Source organism: Nerophis lumbriciformis, linkage group LG15 (genome assembly GCF_033978685.3).
Source record: "Nerophis lumbriciformis linkage group LG15, RoL_Nlum_v2.1, whole genome shotgun sequence".
NCBI lineage: Eukaryota > Metazoa > Chordata > Actinopteri > Syngnathiformes > Syngnathidae > Nerophis > Nerophis lumbriciformis.
In genome coordinates, this window is record NC_084562.2 from 18,177,522 (window position 1) to 18,197,982 (window position 20,461).

The 20,461-nt window shown below is 39.3% G+C and overlaps 2 protein-coding genes across 3 annotated transcripts in view; one reads left to right on the forward strand and one right to left on the reverse strand.

Moving 5' to 3' along the window:
• The window catches only part of ankrd11 (ankyrin repeat domain 11), a 294,007-nt gene that overhangs the window by 61,642 nt on the left and 211,904 nt on the right, over positions 1–20,461 (reverse strand). For both annotated transcript variants that reach the window (XM_061974775.2, XM_061974774.2), the window contains exon 3: positions 7,087–7,232. In XM_061974775.2, coding sequence (XP_061830759.1) covers positions 7,087–7,173 — 87 coding nt within the window. In that variant the 5' untranslated portion in view covers positions 7,174–7,232. The remainder of the gene's footprint in view (positions 1–7,086; positions 7,233–20,461) is intronic.
• Positions 11,063–13,586, forward strand: LOC133616197 (E3 SUMO-protein ligase ZBED1-like). Its single transcript, XM_061975355.1, has 2 exons — positions 11,063–11,267; positions 11,766–13,586. Exons 1-2 carry the CDS (start codon positions 11,170–11,172, stop codon positions 13,414–13,416), a joined length of 1,749 nt encoding a protein of 582 aa, XP_061831339.1. The 5' UTR covers positions 11,063–11,169; the 3' UTR covers positions 13,417–13,586.

A 20,461-nucleotide genomic window follows, 5' to 3' on the forward strand; every position in this document is an offset into this window, starting at 1 on the left:
ATTTTAACCAAAAAAAAAATATTAAAATATCGATCTACTCACTTTAGTATTGTTTATATACTGATACCACATTAGGTATCAACATTTGTATCGATCACCCCAACTTTACATTGAACTTTCGAGGTTAGCTTCTTGTGTCATCCTGCTCGGTGTGTGTTTGAAGCATGCATAGCCATTCATTTTCCTTTAGTCCTCCAGTGATAATGATACCTGGAAGAAACTCAGTTTATTTTCCACTATGGTGGTGAGGATTAGCATCTTAGAAGCTCTGCGGATGGATGACACGTTCGTTGCAGCTTGCTCTCACATTGAAACCGGTGTTGTGGCAAGACATGCCCCCCTCATGAGATTCATGCAACTCCTGCATGTGTGGAAAAAGTGTGTCTCGTTTAAAGTGCATCCTTTCTGAAGGAATCTTTCACGCGAGTACAAACTTTAGCCATGCAAACACTGGGACACAGCTGCAGTAAAGTGTTTCAGCGAGATCGGGGACATCTCTAGTTGTTCACGTTCGTCTCTCCTACGAGCTTTGGAGGAGAAAAATTCCATTGATCTTTTCCTCCCCACTTAAAGTCCAAAATACAAAGAGCTGGAAAACATGTTGGTCAGCTCTGCGGTTTGGAAAGTTGGAAGTGTAGCAGATGTAAATGCTGACATGTTTATCAACTAACGGCATTGTTTAATGATATGTTGTGTGGTTTTAAAGTGTATATTTTCCCGACAGCTGGTTACTGCATTAAGCCATTCCCGAATAGCTGTTGACTGAAAAGGGGAAAAAAACAAATAACGCAACGTTATGTTATGTACATTATCGGGATGTAATCATATGAAAATGTCACATCACGGTTATTGTGAGCAAAATGATCACCGTTATCTTTATTATCACGGAATTGCTGAAGGTGCTCAAAAAGTACCTAAACAAACAAGTTTTGTTTTTTTAAATAAAGGGGAACATTATCACCAGACCTATGTAAGCGTCAATATATACCTTGATGTTGCAGAAAAAAGACCATATATTTTTTTAACCGATTTCCGAACTCTAAATGGGTGAATTTCGGCGAATTAAACGCGTAACGTGACGTCACATCGGGAAGCAATCCGCCATTTTCTCACTTTCGTCTGTGTGTTGTCGGAGGGTGTAACAACACGAACAGGGACGGATTCAAGTTGCACCAGTGGCCCAAAGATGCGAAAGTGGCAAGAAATTGGACGAAATTTGTTCAAAATACGAGGCTGTGGGGAAAGCCGACGAAAAGGTCAGTCGTTTGTTCCGCACACTTTACCGACGAAAGCTATGCTACGACAGAGATGGCAAGAATGTGTGGATATCCTGTGAAGATGATCAAGAGAAGAATATCGACCCTAGCTTCCCTGACCTGCTGGCATCAACTCCAAATCTGGACAGAACAGCTTTCAGGAAAAGAGAGCGGATGAGGGTATGTCTACAGAATATATTAATTGATGAAAACTTTATTCATTACTCGTGGTTTTACGTAAATTATTATACATAAACTGTGTTTACCAATTATTTAGCTTAAAAACATTTATTTTTTTCAATCATTCGAGTACAATCGGGTAGTCTTGTGTAATGCAGTATTTTGTGTCTATTTAAGTATGGTAAACCTGAGTGCTGAAATCGTGGAAAAATATATGTTCTTAGCGCCTGAAATGGGCTGTCTGCACTCTCAAAGTGCATGTTGTTGCCAAATGTATTTCATATGCTGTAAACCTAGTTCATAGTTGTTAGTTTCCTTTAATGCCAAACAAACACATACCAATCGTTGGTTAGAAGGCGATCGCCGAATTCGTCCTCGCTTTCTCCCGTGTCGCTGGCTGTCGTGTCGTTTTCGTCGGTTTCGCTTGCATACGGTTCAAACCGATATGGCTCAATAGCTTCAGTTTCTTCTTCAATTTCGTTTTCGCTACCTGCCTCCACACTACAACCATCCGTTTCAATACATGCGTAATCTGTTGAATCGCTTAAGCCGCTGAAATCCGAGTCTGAATCCGAGCTAATGTCGCTATATCTTGCTGTTCTATGCGCCATGTTTGTTTGTATTGGCATCACTGTGTGACGTCACAGGAAAATGGACGGGTGTATATAACGATGGTTAAAATCAGGCACTTTGAAGCTTTTTTTAGGGATATTGCGTGATGGGTCAAATTTTGAAAAAAACTTCGAAAAATAAAATAAGCCACTGGGAACTGATTTTTAATGGTTTTAACAATTCTGAAATTGTGATAATGTTCCCCTTTAAATACCATTTTTCTGGACCATAGGGCGCACCAGATGAGCGGGTCTATTCAAGTCTTTTTTAATAATAATAATAATAATACCTGGGATTTATATAGCGCTTTTCTAAGTACCCAAAGTTGCTTTACATGTAGAACCCATCATTCATTCACACCTGGGGATGGTAAGCTACTTTCATAGCCACAGCTGCCCTGGGGTAGACTGACGGAAGCGTGGCTGCAATTTGCGCCAACGGCCCCTCCGACCACCACCTATCATTCATCATTCAATTCACCGGTGTGAGTGGCACCGGGGGCAAAGGGTGAAGTGTCCCGCCCAAGGACACAACGGCAGCGATTTTTGGATGGTAAGAGGCGGGGAGCGAACCTTCAACCCTCAGGTTTCTGGCACGGTTGCTCTACCCACTACACCATGCCGCCCCTTTCATATAAAAGGCGCATTAAAGGGGTCATATTATGATTTTTTTCTAATTTAAAAAATTCCTTGTGGTCTACATAACATTTGGTCAAAATGTTGCATAGATGATGTTTTACAGATCATCTTCAAGCCGCTTTCTGACAGTCGCTTCATGATGCGCCGTTTTGTGGGCGGTCTTATTTACGTGGCTCAACTTCGACAGCGTCTTCTCCTCGTCATCTTTGTTGTAGTGGTGTAGCGTGCAAGGACAGAGTGGAAGACGTGTCAAAAGATGGCGTTAACTGTTTTAATGACTTTCAGACTTTACTTCAATCAATAACAGGGCAGTATCTGCTCATCCGGAAACAACAACAAGACAACAACGGAAATGTGTCCCGTGAAAAACCGTCCAACCGGAACTCTCTAATAACTAAACTTTCTTGGGTGAATAATGTCAACTCACTACACCGGTATGTTTTAACGCTTTCATGACGAGTTTACTGACAGGTATAAGTAAGAACTTTACACTACTTTATATTAGAAATGGCAACAGCGGAGGATGAATGTCCCATAACAAGAATATAGAGAAAAAGAAGAAGCATATCGACTACAAAGGTGGACACGCGCAAATTTTCAGGACTTGTGCAGATCCCAAATACAGATCAGCAGGTACCAGAAGGTAAGAAAAGTTTTTGCATAATATTGCAAAACAAAACGCCAGATTATATGTCTTACCTTATACACACACCATAATAATACTCGTATGTTGAAGCACATAAAGCGGTGCGGCTTCATAGCTTACCAAAGTCGTACTAAAACATTTTGATAGATTTTTGAGCACCGTGTGTAATGTTCTATATTTTCAATGGAACATATAAAATGTTGGTGTTGTTTACTTGAGTCATATTGCCATCATAGTAGTGCTGGGCGATATATCAAATATACTTGATATATCCCGGGTTTGTCTCTGTGCGATATAAAAAATGACTATCGTGAGTATTCGAGTATACCTTCTCACGCAGTTGCTTTTAGCAGAGGGCATTACACTACAGGCGCTTCTCACTCTTTCTTGTCTCTCCTTCTCACAGAGACATAAAACAAGCGCACCTTCTTACATACGTCACATTCTGTCGTGCGTGCAACGTCATACTCCCTCGCGGGGCAGAAAGGTAGCTACATGGGTAACATTAGCTGTGATGCTAACGGTGCGGTGCGAGTGGTAATACAAGAGAAAGAAGGTGCGAATCTGGTAACAAATGGAGGAAGAATTAATTCCCCAGAAAAACAGCACGGGGTCCATCGTCTGGCGGTGGTTTGGCTTCAAGCGGGAATATGTTGAACAGTTATGTGGCAAAAGCGTTGCTACAAAAAGTAGCACCACTGCTAATTTGTAGCATCATTTGAAAAGTCACCCGCTAAAGAATGAAGAGTACTTGAAACTGCATGTCAACATCTCCGTTCGGTGCCACACCAACAAAATGCCCAAGCAACAATTTTCAGACTAACACCGTATGAAAAAATAGTCAACAACAGAAAGAGATAACGTCCGCAGGAACCTACCACAGAACAAAGCACATATACTATTTGATTTCCTATTATGCAGCTCATTCTTATTTGACACTTATTGAAATATCTTGTGTGACATCATGCACAAAAGTGCACTTTATTTGTTTTAAACTATTGTAGTGGCGTTCTGTACAAAAAGCGCACTTTAATTTAGTGTTGTTTTGATATGTCATCTTAGTGACATCATGCACAAAAGTGCACTAATAGCTTGTTTTAAAATGTCTCTGACAATCTTGCACTTTCTGTTTGGAAATGACATGAATGTTTGTGCCACTGCTTAATAACTGTTTAATAAATACACTTTTGGTCAATTGACTTAATTGTGATTTCCCTCTCTGCATGAAAGTTTAAAAGTAGCATATATTAATGCAGTATGAAGAAGAATGTTTTAATGTAGACACATAGAATCATCATACTGCTGTGATTATATGCATCAGGTGTTCATTCAAGGCTAAGGCAAAATATCGCGATATATATCGTGTATCGTGGCATAGCCCAAAAATATCAAGATATTAATAAAAGGCCATATCGCCCAGCCCTAGTTTAAGGTTTATTTCAATGAAAAGAAGGGGAACCGGAGGGTGTGTTCTAACTATCGTGGGATCACACTCCTCAGCCTTCCCGGTAAGGTCTATTCAGGTGTACTGGAGAGGAGGCTACGCCGGATAGTCGAACCTCGGATTCAGGAGGAACAGAGTGGTTTTCGTCCTGGTCGTGGAACTGTAGACCAGCTCTATACTCTCGTCAGGGTCCTTGAGGGTGCATGGGAGTTTGCCCAACCAGTCTACATGTGCTTTGTGGACTTGGAGAAGGCATTCGACCGTGTACCCCGGGAAGTCCTGTGGGGAGTGCTCAGAGAGTATGGGGTATCGGACTGTCTGATTTTGGCGGTCCGCTCCCTGTATGATCAGTGTCAGAGCTTGGTCCGCATTGCCACCAGTAAGTCGGACACGTTTCCAGTGAGGGTTGGACTCCGCCAAGGCTGCCCTTTGTCACCGATTCTGTTCATAACTTTTACGGACAGAATTTCTAGGCGCAGTCAAGGCGTTGAGGGGATCCGGTTTGGTGGCTGCAGGATTAGGTCTCTGCTTTTTGCAGATGATGTGGTCCTGATGGCTTCATCTGGCCAGGATCTTCAGCTCTCGCTGGATCGGTTCGCAGCCGAGTGTGAAGCGACTGGGATGAGAATCAGCACCTCCAAGTCCGAGTCCATGGTTCTCGCCCGGAAAAGGGTGGAGTGCCATCTCCGGGTTGAGGAGGAGATCTTGCCCCAAGTGGAGGAGTTCAAGTACCTCGGAGTCTTGTTCACGAGTGAGGAAAGAGTGGATCGTGAGATCGACAGGCGGATCGGTGCGGCATCTTCAGTAATGCGGACGCTGTATCGATCCGTTGTGGTGAAGAAGGAGCTGAGCCGGAAGGCAAAGCTCTCAATTTACCGGTCGATCTACGTTCCCATCCTCACCTATGGTCATGAGCTTTGGGTTATGACTGAAAGGACAAGATCACGGGTACAAGCGGCCGAAATGAGTTTCCTCCGCCGTGTGGCAGGGCTCTCCCTTAGAGATAAGGTGAGAAGCTCTGCCATCCGCGGGGAGCTCAAAGTAAAGCCGCTGCTCCTCCACATCGAGAGGAGCCAGATGAGGTGGTTCAGGCATCTGGTCAGGATGCCACCCGATCGCCTCCCTCGGGAGGTGTTTAGAGCACGTCCGACCGGTAGGAGGCCACGGGGAAGACCCAGGACACGTTGGGAAGACTATGTCTCCCGGCTGGCCTGGGAACGCCTCGGGATCCCCCGGGAAGAGCTGGACGAAGTGGCTGGGGAGAGGGAAGTCTGGGCTTCCCTGCTTAGGCTGCTGCCCCCGCGGCCCGACCTCGGATAAGCGGAAGAAGATGGATGGATGGATGGATCAATGACAAGTGAGTAACAAAAAAAATAGTCCATTTACTAAAGGAAACAATAAATCTGAAAGCCTATAAAATGTCATCTAAAACCGTGTTAATGATGGCACATGTCATGATCGTGTCACAGGCTCTGTGACCTGCATGTTTGAGTGCGAAGCACATGTGAACATCACCTCTTCATACATTTCTTGCTCTCCCCCACTCCTCTCTCTCCCTCTCTCTCTCTCTCTCCACATGGCGTGTTTTCCATTATGTGCCGACTCTTTGAACTCCTCCCCCATGCCCTGCCCCAGTCATAAGACGATGATGTCATGCTACAGTAGAGACAAACAGTGTTCATCTACAGTGAGCGAGCTTCTAAGTCAGCCACCAAAAGAAAAACTGAACAAGTTCATGTAAAAAAAAATGTGATAACAGACAATGTGTTGCGTGCAAAAAGTGGAGAGAATGATAAACATGTGCAAAACAAGAGTTGTTTTAGTTGCATTTAAATTTCTTATTTCCAGTGCTGTGACCGGATAGTTGTCCCGGGTCTGCCTTCATGTGACAACCCTGCGGTCTTCCAGCAATGCCTGCGTTTTTCGTTTCACTCTGCCTTCCACCCACCCTCGTGCGCTCGGTTCCCTCCCTCCCTTTCCACCGTGCCAGAGTCTGATGCAATCCTTTGCAGAGGGCTGTAAATCTATGCCTGCATAAGCTGCACCTCTCTGCGCTTCGCCTCTTGTTGCTGCTGCTGCTGCTGCTGGTGTCTTAACGGTTGGCACCCTCATCACTTTGCAGCCTATGAAAAACACATGCCTGGGCCTGTGTCAAATTAGGGGAATGCTTCCTTTACTGCAGACACGCGACAGTTAGGGCCGTCTGTAGTCTTGTATGTCAATTTTAAAAACAAATAGATGAGGCTATGCATTTTTTTTTTTTTTTTTATATAGCTACACTTTGTGTGTTTGTAGTGATATCAAACGTACCTTTTTCCCACCCTGCTTTTCCACCATGTCGGTGTTAAGTGGGAAGTGGTCCAGCTGGGGGGTTTTAGAACCCCCACCTTTGGGCATCGTTCAGCTCTCCCCACGCCAAGCTTCATTCACGCTGCCATTGCATCGTCATCAACCGTCTGGAAGGGGACAAAAAAAAAAGGGACAGTGGGGGAAGGTTAATATGTGACCACTAGGTTTTCTTTGAAAAGACATTTACATGGCCTTACAGCAAAGCGCTCGCTACTGTTGTACAGTATACCGGTACTAATAAAGTACCGTGGTCACATTGTTGGTAATATGAGCAGAGGCGCATGTGGGTCAACACACACACACACACACAAGCAGAAACAGCATGGAGACAGAAGAGGGACATAGGCCTGGGCTGTTAACAGATTTTGCTCAACGATATATTGACCTACAAATTATTGCCATTAATTTTTGGAGACCTATTTTCCCACTGACATGACAATACATAATAATGCTATTTACTTGTATTCCTCAACATTGTAATTTAAAAACTTTTGAATACCAAGTTAAATAAAACAAACAATGAAAATAACACGTGCTGTCTGTAAGAACAATTTTGCACTTGAAAAAAAAAAAATCCAGCTGATCCACAAGGGAAATTGTTCCACACAGTAGCTCAGTTACAAAGGATGGAAAGGATAATGCAGGTATAAAGTAGACTAAAAATGTACCATAGCAGCAATTTAAAATATAACATATAGGTAATATTTACATATTATATATATAGTATATAACAATATACTGATATATTATATTACATTTTTATATAATATATACAATATACAGTAGCTCAGTTACACAGGATGGAAAGGATAATGCAGGTATAAAGTAGACTAAAAATGTACCATAGCAGCAATTTAAAATATAACATATAGGTGATATTTACATATTATATATATAGTATATAACAATATGCTGATATATCATATTATTATATTATATTATATTTTTATATAATATATACAATATACAGTAGCTCAGTTACAAAGGATGGAAAGGATAATGCAGGTGTAAAGTAGACTAAAAATTTACCATAGCAGCAATTTAAAATATAACATATAGGTAATATTTACATATCATATATATAGTATATAACAATATGCTGATATATTATATTATATTTTTATATAATATATACAATATACAGTAGCTCAGTTACAAAGGATGGAAAGGATTATGCAGGTATAAAGTAGACTAAAAATGTACCATAGCAGCAATTTAAAATATAACATATATGTAATATTTACATATTATATATACAGTATATAACAATATACTGATATATTATATTATTATATTTTTATATAATATATACAATATACAGTAGCTCAGTTACACAGGATGGAAAGGATAATGCAGGTATAAAGTAGACTAAAAATGTACCATAGCAGAAATTTAAAATATAACATATAGGTAATATTTACACATTATATATATAGTATATAACAATATGCTGATATATTATATTATTATATTATATTATATTTTTATATAATATATACAATATACAGTAGCTCAGTTACACAGGATGGAAAGGATAATGCAGGTATAAAGTAGACTAACAATGTACCATTGCAGCAATTTAAAATATAACATATATGTAATATTTACATATTATATATACAGTATATAACAATATACTGATATATTATATTATTATATTTTTATATAATATATACAATATACAGTAGCTCAGTTACAAAGGATGGAAAGGATAATGCAGGTATAAAGTAGACTAAAAATGTACCATAGCAGCAATTTAAAATATAACATATAGGTAATATTTACATATTATATATATAGTATACAACAATATGCTGATATATTATATTATTATATTATATTATATTTTTATATAATATATACAATATACAGTAGCTCAGTTACAAAGGATGGAAAGGATAATGCAGGTATAAAGTAGACTAAAAATGTACCATAGCAGCAATTTAAAATATAACATATAGGTAATATTTACATATTATATATATAGTATATAACAATATACTGATATATTATATTATATTTTTATATAATATATACAATATACGGTAGCTCAGTTACAAAAGATGGAACGGATAATGCAGGTATAAAGTAGACTAAAAATGTACCATAGCAGCAATTTAAAATATAACATAAGTAATATTTACATATCATATATACAGTATATAACAATATACTGATATATTATATTATTATATTTTCATATACTATATACAATATACAGTAGCTCAGTTACAAATGATGGAAAGGATAATGCAGGTATAAAGTAGACTAAAAATGTACCATAGCAGCAATTTAAAATACAACATAAGTAATATTTACATATTATATATACAGTATATAACAATATACTGATATATTATATTATTATATAATATATACAATATACAGTATCTCAGTTACAAAGGTTGGAAAGGATAATGCAGGTATAAAGTAGATTAAAAATGTAGCATAGCAGCAATTTAAAATATAACATATAGGTAATATTTACATATTATATATACAGTATATAACAATATACTGATATATTATGTTATTATTAGAGATGTCCGATAATGGCTTTTTTGCCGATATTCGATATTCCGATATTGTCCAACTCTTAATTACCGATTCCGATATCAATCGATACCGATATATACAGACATGGAATTAACACATTATTATGCCTAATTTTGTTGTGATGCCCCGCTGGATGCATTAAACAATGTAACAAGGTTTTCCAAAATAAATCAACTCAAGTTATGGAAAAAAATGCCAACATGGCACTGCCATATTTATTATTGAAGTCACAAAGGGCATTATTTTTTTTAACATGCCTCAAAACAGCTGCTACATGCTAACTAGTTGCACTTTGTGATGCTAACCAAAGACATTTAATGAGAACAAGATAATTCACCAACTTCTGTTCATTCCGCTATGGTACAAACACAGGTAGCCGCTAAAAGCTACAAAAAGTGTGAATGCTCTTGAAGTATGCACATGGCGATTTATTGACGCTGGAAAACTTACCGACTTTAATTTTCATTTATCGTCGGTTAATTGTCTTATCGAACGTCGGCCAAGGCCTACCCTGGACACAGGAGAACTTTAATTAAGACCAATGTATGGCCCTGTAGCTACTTGGTATTGGATCCATACCCAAATTTGTGGTATCAGTGGTGGGACAACACTGCTGTGAAGCTATTCTAACAATTGCTAAAGACTCCTGGACAGGTAGCAGGACAAGTGTTCAAGGCAGAGTAGGTAAGTAAGTACAACTTTGTGGATCATATTCAGCAATGCAAACAAATAGGTGTTTTTGCTGATTAAGGTAGCGGTCTAAAAGTTGAAAACACAAAAAGCGCAACTTGTTGAGAAAGAGAGCAATTGGGATTTGGTTGTGAATTGTCATTGTTAATGAGATGCGAAGGCAATATACTAATCAACAAACGACATGAGAATGTGACAGCAATGCTCCAAGTTGTTGTCAAATACTGTTGAGAGCTCAGATCCTTTAATGGCTTGCCTGAATAAGCTTATTCGTGTTGTGAAAGCCCCGTAGTAATGTCATTTAAATTGTTAACTATGACGAACGCCAACTATCAGCAAATGCTCCTGCTCATGTTGACATACTGGATAATGGATGTTATGATCAGAGACCAGAGCATTTGTGTTCATCACAGACAGAAACGTTTTTCTCTTAAACTTATGGCATTCTTCTACTACAAAGACTAGCTGTTACTATGGTTGCGCGTTATACACAATAAACTATATGAATGATAACTTTGTCCGACAATAGAGCTCTTCATACTATTGAAATACGTGACAATGCATGTTGCCAACTAAGGCTGAAACGACGCGTCGACGTAGTCGACGTCATCGGTTACGTAAATACGTCGACGTCATTTTTGTGCGTCGGCGCGTCGCATATTTACGTCACACCACGCGGAGCGCAGAGCAAACGATGCGAGCGAGGGGAAAAAAACACGCCAAAAGTCGTCAAAAGTGTGGGAGTATTTTAATAAACGGCCTAATAATGTTGTTTTATGCACACTGTGTCGAGCGGAAATGGCGTATCACAGCAGCACAACGGCTATGAACGAGCATCTAAAAAGAAAACATCCGACAGCGTTCTTCCCATCACCATCAACGAGTCAATCATCCGCGTGAGTATACGTTGTCATCATTACAAAAAAACATGAATGTGTCATTTGTATCTGCGTTGTAAATTCATAAACTAAAGCACCGTTTCGCTCTGAGAGGCGCGTTTGGCGTGCCTGTTCAGTGTTTACAAAGACGCGCTCCTCTTTAACGCTAACGTTAATAAGTTGTACAAATACCTTTTACAACATTAACAGTTACATATACTATCTTTAACGCTAACGTTAATAAGTTGTGCAAATACCTTTTACAACATTAACAGTTACATATACTATCTTTAACGCTAACGTTAATAAGTTGTGCAAATACCTTTTACAACATTAACAGTTACATATACTATGTACAAACGAACAATTAACTTCACTTTAATCATACTATCATTGTTGTGTTATTAAACCAATTTAACAAGATAATGTGTGTAGTTTAATTAACCTTTTGTATTAAAGTAAGCTGTATTTGGGTATATTTAAAATGAAAATTAATTGTTGTCTCTTATGTTGCAGCAAACGACAAAGCAGTGTCCAGGATTTTTTTCCAAAGAGGCATGGGACTGAATGCACACCCCAAGTGGCCGCTGACCTGACTGATGGTGTCCTGGAAATGATGGTCATAGACATGAGGCCATTAAATATGGTAGAAGGGGAAGGGTTTCAAAAAATGATCAAACGGTTTCACTCTGGCTACACACTACCATCAAGAACCCACTTCACTAAGTTTATGGAGCAAAAATACACAAAGAAAATGAAAGAAGTCAAAGCAATCCTGAAAAATGTGAAAGGAAAACTGACACTCACAACTGATGCATGGACAAGTATGGCCACTGAAGCATACCTTGGTGTCACCATTCACTTTGTTAATGATGAGTGGGAGCTTACCTCAATTAACTTGACAACAATGCCCCTCAATGAAAAGCACACTGCAGAAAACATTGCCTCTTGGATTGAGGATGTTGTCAATAAGTTTGAAATAAACATAAAACTAGTACAAGTCATTGTACATGACAATGCTGCAAATGTTGTTGCAGCTTTAAGAGTTCTTGAGGAAAGACATGGTGTTTCATCCCTCAGATGTGTTGGCCATACTCTACAGCTTGTAGTTAACCATGCTCTAAAGGACAACCACATCAGCAGAGCTTTAGGAGCAGCAAGAAGTTTGGTCGAGCACTTCAGAAAAAGTGAGCTATCCGGTACAAAACTAAAGGTTAAGCAAAAACAAATGGGTTCTCCAGACCACAGCCTCATACAAGATGTGTCTGTGAGATGGAACAGTTCCTTTTACATGATTAGTCGCCTGCTTGAGCAGAGGTGGCCAATAACAGCAACTCTGTCAGATCCGGAGGTCACTCAAAGAGGGAAGCATTTTCTGGATCTTAAGGCTGACCAGTGGAGCTTGCTTGAAGAACTTGAACAAGTTCTGAAACCTTTTGAATGTGCAACTGTGTACCTGAGTGGAGAATCTTATGTAACAGTTTCCGCTGTCCCTCTGCTGGTCAAAGGGCTTCGGAAGGCTACACAAACTGCTTTTGAAAATGCATCAATCAAGTGTTTCCAGGTCACTGCTGCACGTGAGATAACATCCAGGTGGGAAGCCGAGACCACATTCAAAGATGATGGACCAAATGTGTGCATATTAGCAGCTGCACTTGACCCACGATTCAGGAAGCTGAAATTCCTGACTGCAGATGAGTGTTTAAAAGTTCAATACAAGCTGCATGCAATAGTTCTGGAGGAGAAAAGAAGGGAAAAGGAGACACACGCTCAACAGGGCACAGCAATGCAAGTGGAAAGACCAGATGCTGACAGGCGGCCTGTATCTTTACTAGACACACTTCTTGGCTCAGATTCAGATGAACTCAGCAACAATGAGGAAGACAACAATGACAGTAATGATGCTGAAATGGTCAGAAACGAGTTAGTGTCTTATTTTGGAGAATCCCCCATTTCCAAGGATGAAAACCCATTAAAATGGTGGAAAGAACATCAGGCAAGGTTTCCAAATCTGGCAATGCTGGCTCGGTCTTACCTCTCAGTTCCAGCCACATCGACCCCTTCTGAGCGCCTATTTTCAGCTGCTGGGAATATTGTAAACAAGAAAAGAACCAGCCTCACCCCAGAGCATGTAGACATGCTAACCTTTCTTCATTACAACTGTTAGTCACTCACTGGAATGAGTAGAATTGGTTATAGTGTACTGTGTTGGACTGGATGTTTATTTTGCACATTTTAAAAGCAATACTTAATGTTTACAGTGCTCCAGAATATTTAGATTGGCACAAATGTTTACAGTGTTACAGAATGTTTTTCCATGTTTTCAATGTTGACTGAGTGGCCATACTTTTTTTTTTGGGAAATAAAAGCCATGCCTTTTGAAAAAACTGGCCTAAATTTATTTTTTTCATCTTAATTTTAAATAAAAAAAATAATCGGTAAAAGGAAAAATAATCTATAGATTAATCGAAAAAATAATCTATAGATTAACCGATTAATCGAAAAAATAATCTATAGATTAATCGATAGAAAAATAATCGTTAGCTGCAGCCCTATTGCCAACACATTCTAGCAAATTTGACAGCAACAACACATCCTCAATGCACTGTAACATTTTAGTTAGCTGCTAACGTCCCTCCACAATCCAAAGCCATTTCTAAGTCAGTAATCCTCGCCACCATGGCGGTACATAAACTACATTCCTTGCAAGCATTATCCCCGGAGGACAAGGACCTGCTAAACATGCTACATTACACACCATAGCTAACTGCCCACGGCTAACCACAAGCCGGAGCTCTTGACTATAAACAAAGGTAGGTGTATCGATACAAATATCAACAGTAATGATAACAAGTAATATTGTATCAGTTGTTAGATTGATATTTTTTTTACAAAAAAAACATTTTTGGTCATGTTTGTTATTGTTTAGAAACTCAGGAAATTAGTGCCTGGACACAGGACTTGATGGGCAGAAAGCAAAATATTTAAATCAGAGTTAATAATAGGAAATAATTTACATAATTAATTTATATAGTTACACAACCATTCTGTGTATATATATATACCGTATTTTCCGCACTATAAGGCGCACCTAAAAACCACAATTTTTCTCAAAAGCTGACAGTGCGCCTTATAACCCGGTGCGCTTTATTACGATTCATTTTCATAAAGTTTCGATCTCGCAACTTCGGTAAACAGCCGCCATCTTTTTTCCCGGTAGAACAGGAAGCGCTTCTTCTTCTACGCAAGCAACCGCCAAGGAAAGCACCCGCCCCCATAGAACAGGAAGCGCTTCTTCTTCTACCCGCCCCCGGAAGAAGAAGAAAAAACGCGCGGATATCACCGTACGTTTCATTTCCTGTTTACATCTGTAAAGACCACAAAATGGCTCCTACAAAGCGACAAGGATCCGGTTCATAAAAAGACGCAATCTCTCCATCCGCACACGGATTACTACCGTATTTCACAGCAACTGATATTCCTGTGAACCGCACTGTGGAACGGGAGCACGTACGGTGAATATTCGCACCACAGGGAATGAGAAGTCATCCTTCACTGTGGTTCTAGCTTGCCATGCTAACTTCCACCCATGGTGATATTCAAAAGGAAGACCTTGCCAAAAGAGACCTTTCCAGCCGGCGTCATCATAAAAGCTAACTCGAAGGGATGGATGGATGAAGAAAAGATGAGCGAGTGGTTAAGGGAAGTTTACGCGAAGAGGCCGGGTGGCTTTTTTCACACAGCTCCGAAGGCGAACACACCTTCACTAAGACGGGCAGACAGCGCCGGACGACATACGCCAACATTTGCCAGTGGATCGTAAATGCCTGGGCAGATATTTCGGTCACAACTGTGGTCCGAGCTTTCCGGAAGGCAGGATTCACAGAACTGCTGCACAACAACAGCGACACTGAATCCGATGACTTCGACGAGACGGAGCCGGCCATTTTTGGATCCCACGCTTGCGCAACTTTTCAATTCGGACACCGAAGACGAAGAATTCGAAGGATTTACGAATGAAGAATAACTTCAGAAGGTGAGCGCTATGTTTATTTTGTGTGTTGTGACATTAACGTTCGAGCAACATTATGTTGCTTTTGCTCTACACCATTTTGAATTTTACTATGTTTGTGATTGCACATTTGCGTACATTTTGGGACAGAGTTGTTAGAACGCTGGTTTTCAATATATTATTAAAGTTTGACTGAACTATCTGACTGTTTTTTTGACATTTACTTTAGCGCAGCGTTTTTTTGACATTCACTTTAGCGCAGCGTAGGCGCGGCTTATAGTCCGGGGCGGCTTATTGGTGGACAAAATTATGAAATATGTAATTCATAGAAGGTGCGGCTAATAATCCGGTGCGCCTTATAGTGCGGAAAATACGGTATATATAAATAAAAGGGACAAGCGGTAGAAAATGGATGGGTGGATGGATATAATCGTATTCCCGAGCAGCCAAATTAGGAGCGTTTTTATCCCATTTTGAAACAATTCCGCAATATTTATCACGATATAGATTTTAGGCCATATTGACAAACCCTAATTTGTTGTGTCCAAGCAACGGAAGAATAAGTGCTTATTTCATTTGAACAGAAATGTCAATAAAACCATGTTACAACAAAAAAATAACCAGATATTAACAATAAATCAACAAGTAGATTAATAATTAATTATAATTAATAATATACATAATTAATAAGTTCTGAGAAAATAATGCAACCAAAACTAACACAATTTGTTAGGGCTGGGCGATATGGACCAAAACTGATATCGGTGTATTTCAGTCCGAATACCGGTATATAGGATATAGGTTCTAAAGGATATTGGTGTGTGTAAATAAAGCTGTGGTCACTCACCAATCACCAAATGCAGTCGCTGTTCAAAGCATTGCATAACTCGGGATTTGAGAAGTCGGCACCGCGACGCCATATTTAAAAATCACAGTGTCACAGTGTGTCACCGGAGAAACCTCCGTAAACACGCAAGGGAAATGAGCCAAAGAAGATGTCCTGTGCTGTGCCGGCCAGGCGCAGAGAAGAGCAAACGGCCGTAACAAAGGCTCATCAAAAGATACCGGTATGGTGGTAATGTCTCAAATATATACGTTTTTTTTTTTAAATACAGATATTAGCTATAGTAGTATTAACTATAGTACCGGTATATCACCTCGCCCTAGAATGTGTTACTGGATACGTCAGCAGCCAACTTAGGAGCCTTTGTAACCCGTTTCGAAATGGTTTTATTATCATTTATATACTAAATAATCGTTATTGCAGCCGACTGCAATAACTATTATTTATTTGAATTATTTGAATGTTTGGGCACCTCACGATTCAGGAGCTACAATTCAATTGAAAATCGATTATTGATGCGTCTTTAATTTATGAATATTGACGCAGTTTTACATTTCTTTCCACGGTTATCACTTGCAACTTAAAAACAACAACAACAGTTCACTTGGAATACGAAACAGTTCAATGAATTCCCACATTTATTAAATGAATGAAAATGTGTGCAGAAGTGGACCATAGGTGCCTGATGTCGGAGGCAGATATTTACATATATCCGAATTTTAGTGTTACTTATTTTCTTTCATAGTCATATTTGAAAACAGCTCGTGTTTTCCATTTTATTTTATTTCTTTTTCTCAGCAAGTAAACTGTGTGTGTTAACCTTGAGTTCTTTGGAATGTGTTTTGACTAGGGAGACGATGTGCATGTATTTTGACTAGGGAGAGGGGAGAAGAGAGAGGGTTTTGGGGTTGGGAGGACAGACCATTTTGGCGGGGTGATAGAATGTTCTATGCTGGACTGGTCTGAAAGTATATCTGCAAAGCTTTGAAAATATACAACAAAATACCTATTCTGTCTCTGGTGGTTTTTCAACTCAGCTTTAAGTGTCGTAAAAAGCTTGGGAGCGACTTGTGACTTGAATTCCCTGGGAGAAACAACTGGTCCAAAACGCAACACTGATAATAAAAGAGCTGGTCAGATCCCTTGGTGAGGTGGCTCACTGCAGTCAGCCACATTTCAGAACTGCTGCATTACATTTTTACAATAAATAAATCGATTATCGACGTTTACCGTACTAATCGATCTATTATTGTCAATGTCCGAATTGCGATGCATCTAAAAATAGATTAGTTCCCCCACCTCTACGCATATTTTATCATATCGCCCATTCCTAGCTGCTCGGTTGACTCTTTGCACTGGGCAGTTGAATGTGTCCTTATGTTGTCATTGTGTCTTCTGTTCCTTGTGTGTCTACAACAGTATTATATGCTTTACCATCAATTACCTTCCTTCATGAGGACACGTCTTTTGCTTCTCAGGGTCATGAATAAATTATGCATTCCATCCCCAGTCCCCTCCTCCGTCATGCACTCCCTCTCCTCCGACTGCATTCAACTAGAATCATCCTGGTGACTTGAGTGAGTGAGCAGATGAGAGCGTGGCTGTTGGACTGTTTTCTCTGCTCAGAGACATTGGCACTCCTATCTTCCCTGGCGCCGCTTCCATCTCGCCAACCCACCCCCCTCGCTCTCCGTCTCTTCCTTCTGCAGTTACCCTATTCAAAGACGGCTATTTATATCCCCGCCCCTTAGTCAAGTCAAAACACTAAGCCAGCCAACCGAGAGAGGCTAACGTCAACAGAAGTTGAGCGGCTCCCCTTTTTGCTGGTGCACGGCAAAGAAAACCAAAGAGACAAATCAAATCATAGCACCTTTCCACTCAACCGCCAGTCAGCTGTTTCCACTCGTCACTGTCAGAAGAAGCAACTGGAAAGCCTCCGTGAAACCGAATATCTGATGGAAATTCATATTCCCTGACATTCATCCACAAGTGTAAGGACAGTGTAGCCAGATGGAAAAAGACAAATGATCATACCAGAAGCTTTAGATGATTGCATTTCGAGGAAAAACATCACCAGGGATGGTGTGTTTAGCTCAGGGGTGCTCATTACGTCGATCGCGAGCTACCGGTCGATCTCGGAGGGTGTGTCAGTCGATCACCAGCCAGGCATTAAAAAAATAGTCCTAAAAATTAGCGATCATAAATCTTCACTATGACGTCACTTTCGTCACTTGATTGACATTCACGGCACCCGAGGGTCTTCTGAGATGACGCTGGCTACTGCCAGCTCATTAAAATGACCGACTGGAAGGCGAGAAACACTTTATTTCAACAGACTCTGGCGCCGTACCTGTCGTCAAAACTCCAAAGACCGACTGCACAGTTGCACAGTTGCTCTAACAAAACGAGTCTCAGAAAGCTGGCGTGCACAAGCTAGCAAGCTACGGAGTTTGCCGACAATATATTTCTTGTAAAGTGTATACAAAGGAGTACGGAAGCTGGACAAATAAGATGCCAAAAACCAAACACTTTCATGTGGTATTGGACAGAAAGGAGGACTTTTTTTCTCCTCCATTCGAAAATGCAGACGTTTTTAGCACCACTGTCTGATTCCAATCAATGCAAGTCATCAGAATCAGGTAATACACCAACTTATATTCTTGTCTTTATGAAAGAAAGGAATCTATATGTGTTAAACATGCATGTATTATCTTTAAACACCTTAACTTGTTAACAATATTAACTATATGTGTTAAACATGCTTGTATTATCATTAAACACCTTTAACTTGTTAACAATATTAACTATATGTGTTAAACATGCTTGTATTATCTTTAAACACCTTTAACTTATTAATAATATTAACTATATGTATTAAACATGCTTGTATTATCATTAAACACCTTTAACTTGTTAACAATATTAATTATATGTATTAAACATGCTTGCATTATCTTTAAACACCTTTAACTTGTTAACAATATTAACTATATGTATTAAACATACTTGTATTATCATTAAACACCTTTAATTTATTAACAATATTAACTATATGTGTTAAACATTCTTGTATTATCATTAAACACCTTTAATTTATTAACAATATTAACTATGTGTTAAACATGATTGCATTATCATTAAACACCTTTAATTTATTAAAAATATTAACTATGTGTTAAACATGCTTGCATTATCATTAAACACCTTTAACTTATTAACAAAAACATATATTTCATAAATAAGTACCGGTAAATATAAATTATATATATGAATGAGGTAGATCCCTACGACTTGATCAATTGAAAAGTAGCTCGCCTGCAGAAAAAGTGTGAGCACCCCTGGTTTAACTTATAATGCAGTTTTACCGGTTTGTTTACAAATAGCAAAGTAATAAAGGGATCAGATGATTGGATTTCATGGGGGTAGGGGAATTATTTAAAAAATAGTGTTGAAATACGACAACTATTAGGTAATTGTCAACTGGTAGGGGTGCAATTAGGGGTGTAACGGTACGTGTATTTGTATTGAACCGTTTCGGTACGGGGGTTTCAGTTCGGTTTGGAGATGTACCGAACGAGTTTCCACACGAACATATTAAGTAGCCGCCTCCACTTTCTTCTGCCTCTGTTTCTGTCAGTACTCTACACAGCACCCAGCATTGTCCCACCCACACAACCAACTATAATTATTTGATACATGTTAATATTGACAAAAGTCATGTTTTAGACTGCAATATAGCTCAATTAGGGACACTTATTATGTAAGTCTAGCTTGTGTGGTATTGTGTGCTTAGCTGTTGTGTAGCTGCTAGCTCCCACTAGCCTATAGCATAGCATGTTTACAGACTTGGCTAAAATAGCAGAAAAAAACCAACCTTGTGTTTTTACTGAAATATTTTAAAGGCACAGTGTGATTGTGTTTACATCATGTGCGTGTTCCATTTACTTGGATTGAATGAATGGAATTCAAAGTGAAAGCATCAGTTACACAATACATGGACTAATAGTCATCACTGCAAGACATAACAGTACTTGCATTTATTGAATGAAACACTGCTAAGTGTGCTCACCACCAGCCTTTGTAAAGTAAACACGCTTGTTGTGAGTTAGAACCACATTTACCTTCAAAAGTACAAGTGGCCACAATTCAATCATGACAGCATCTCCGCCTCCAACGCATTCATTGTAAACATCCACAACAACCTTGTCATTCATATTTTATTTAATGATCTAAGCATTAAACATCCATATACAACAATTTAAACCTCACTGACATGTAAACCAGTAATAAAAAATAATTCACTCCCTAGTCAGTAAGGTAAATAGACTTAGACTCAGACTTCCTTTTTATTGTCAT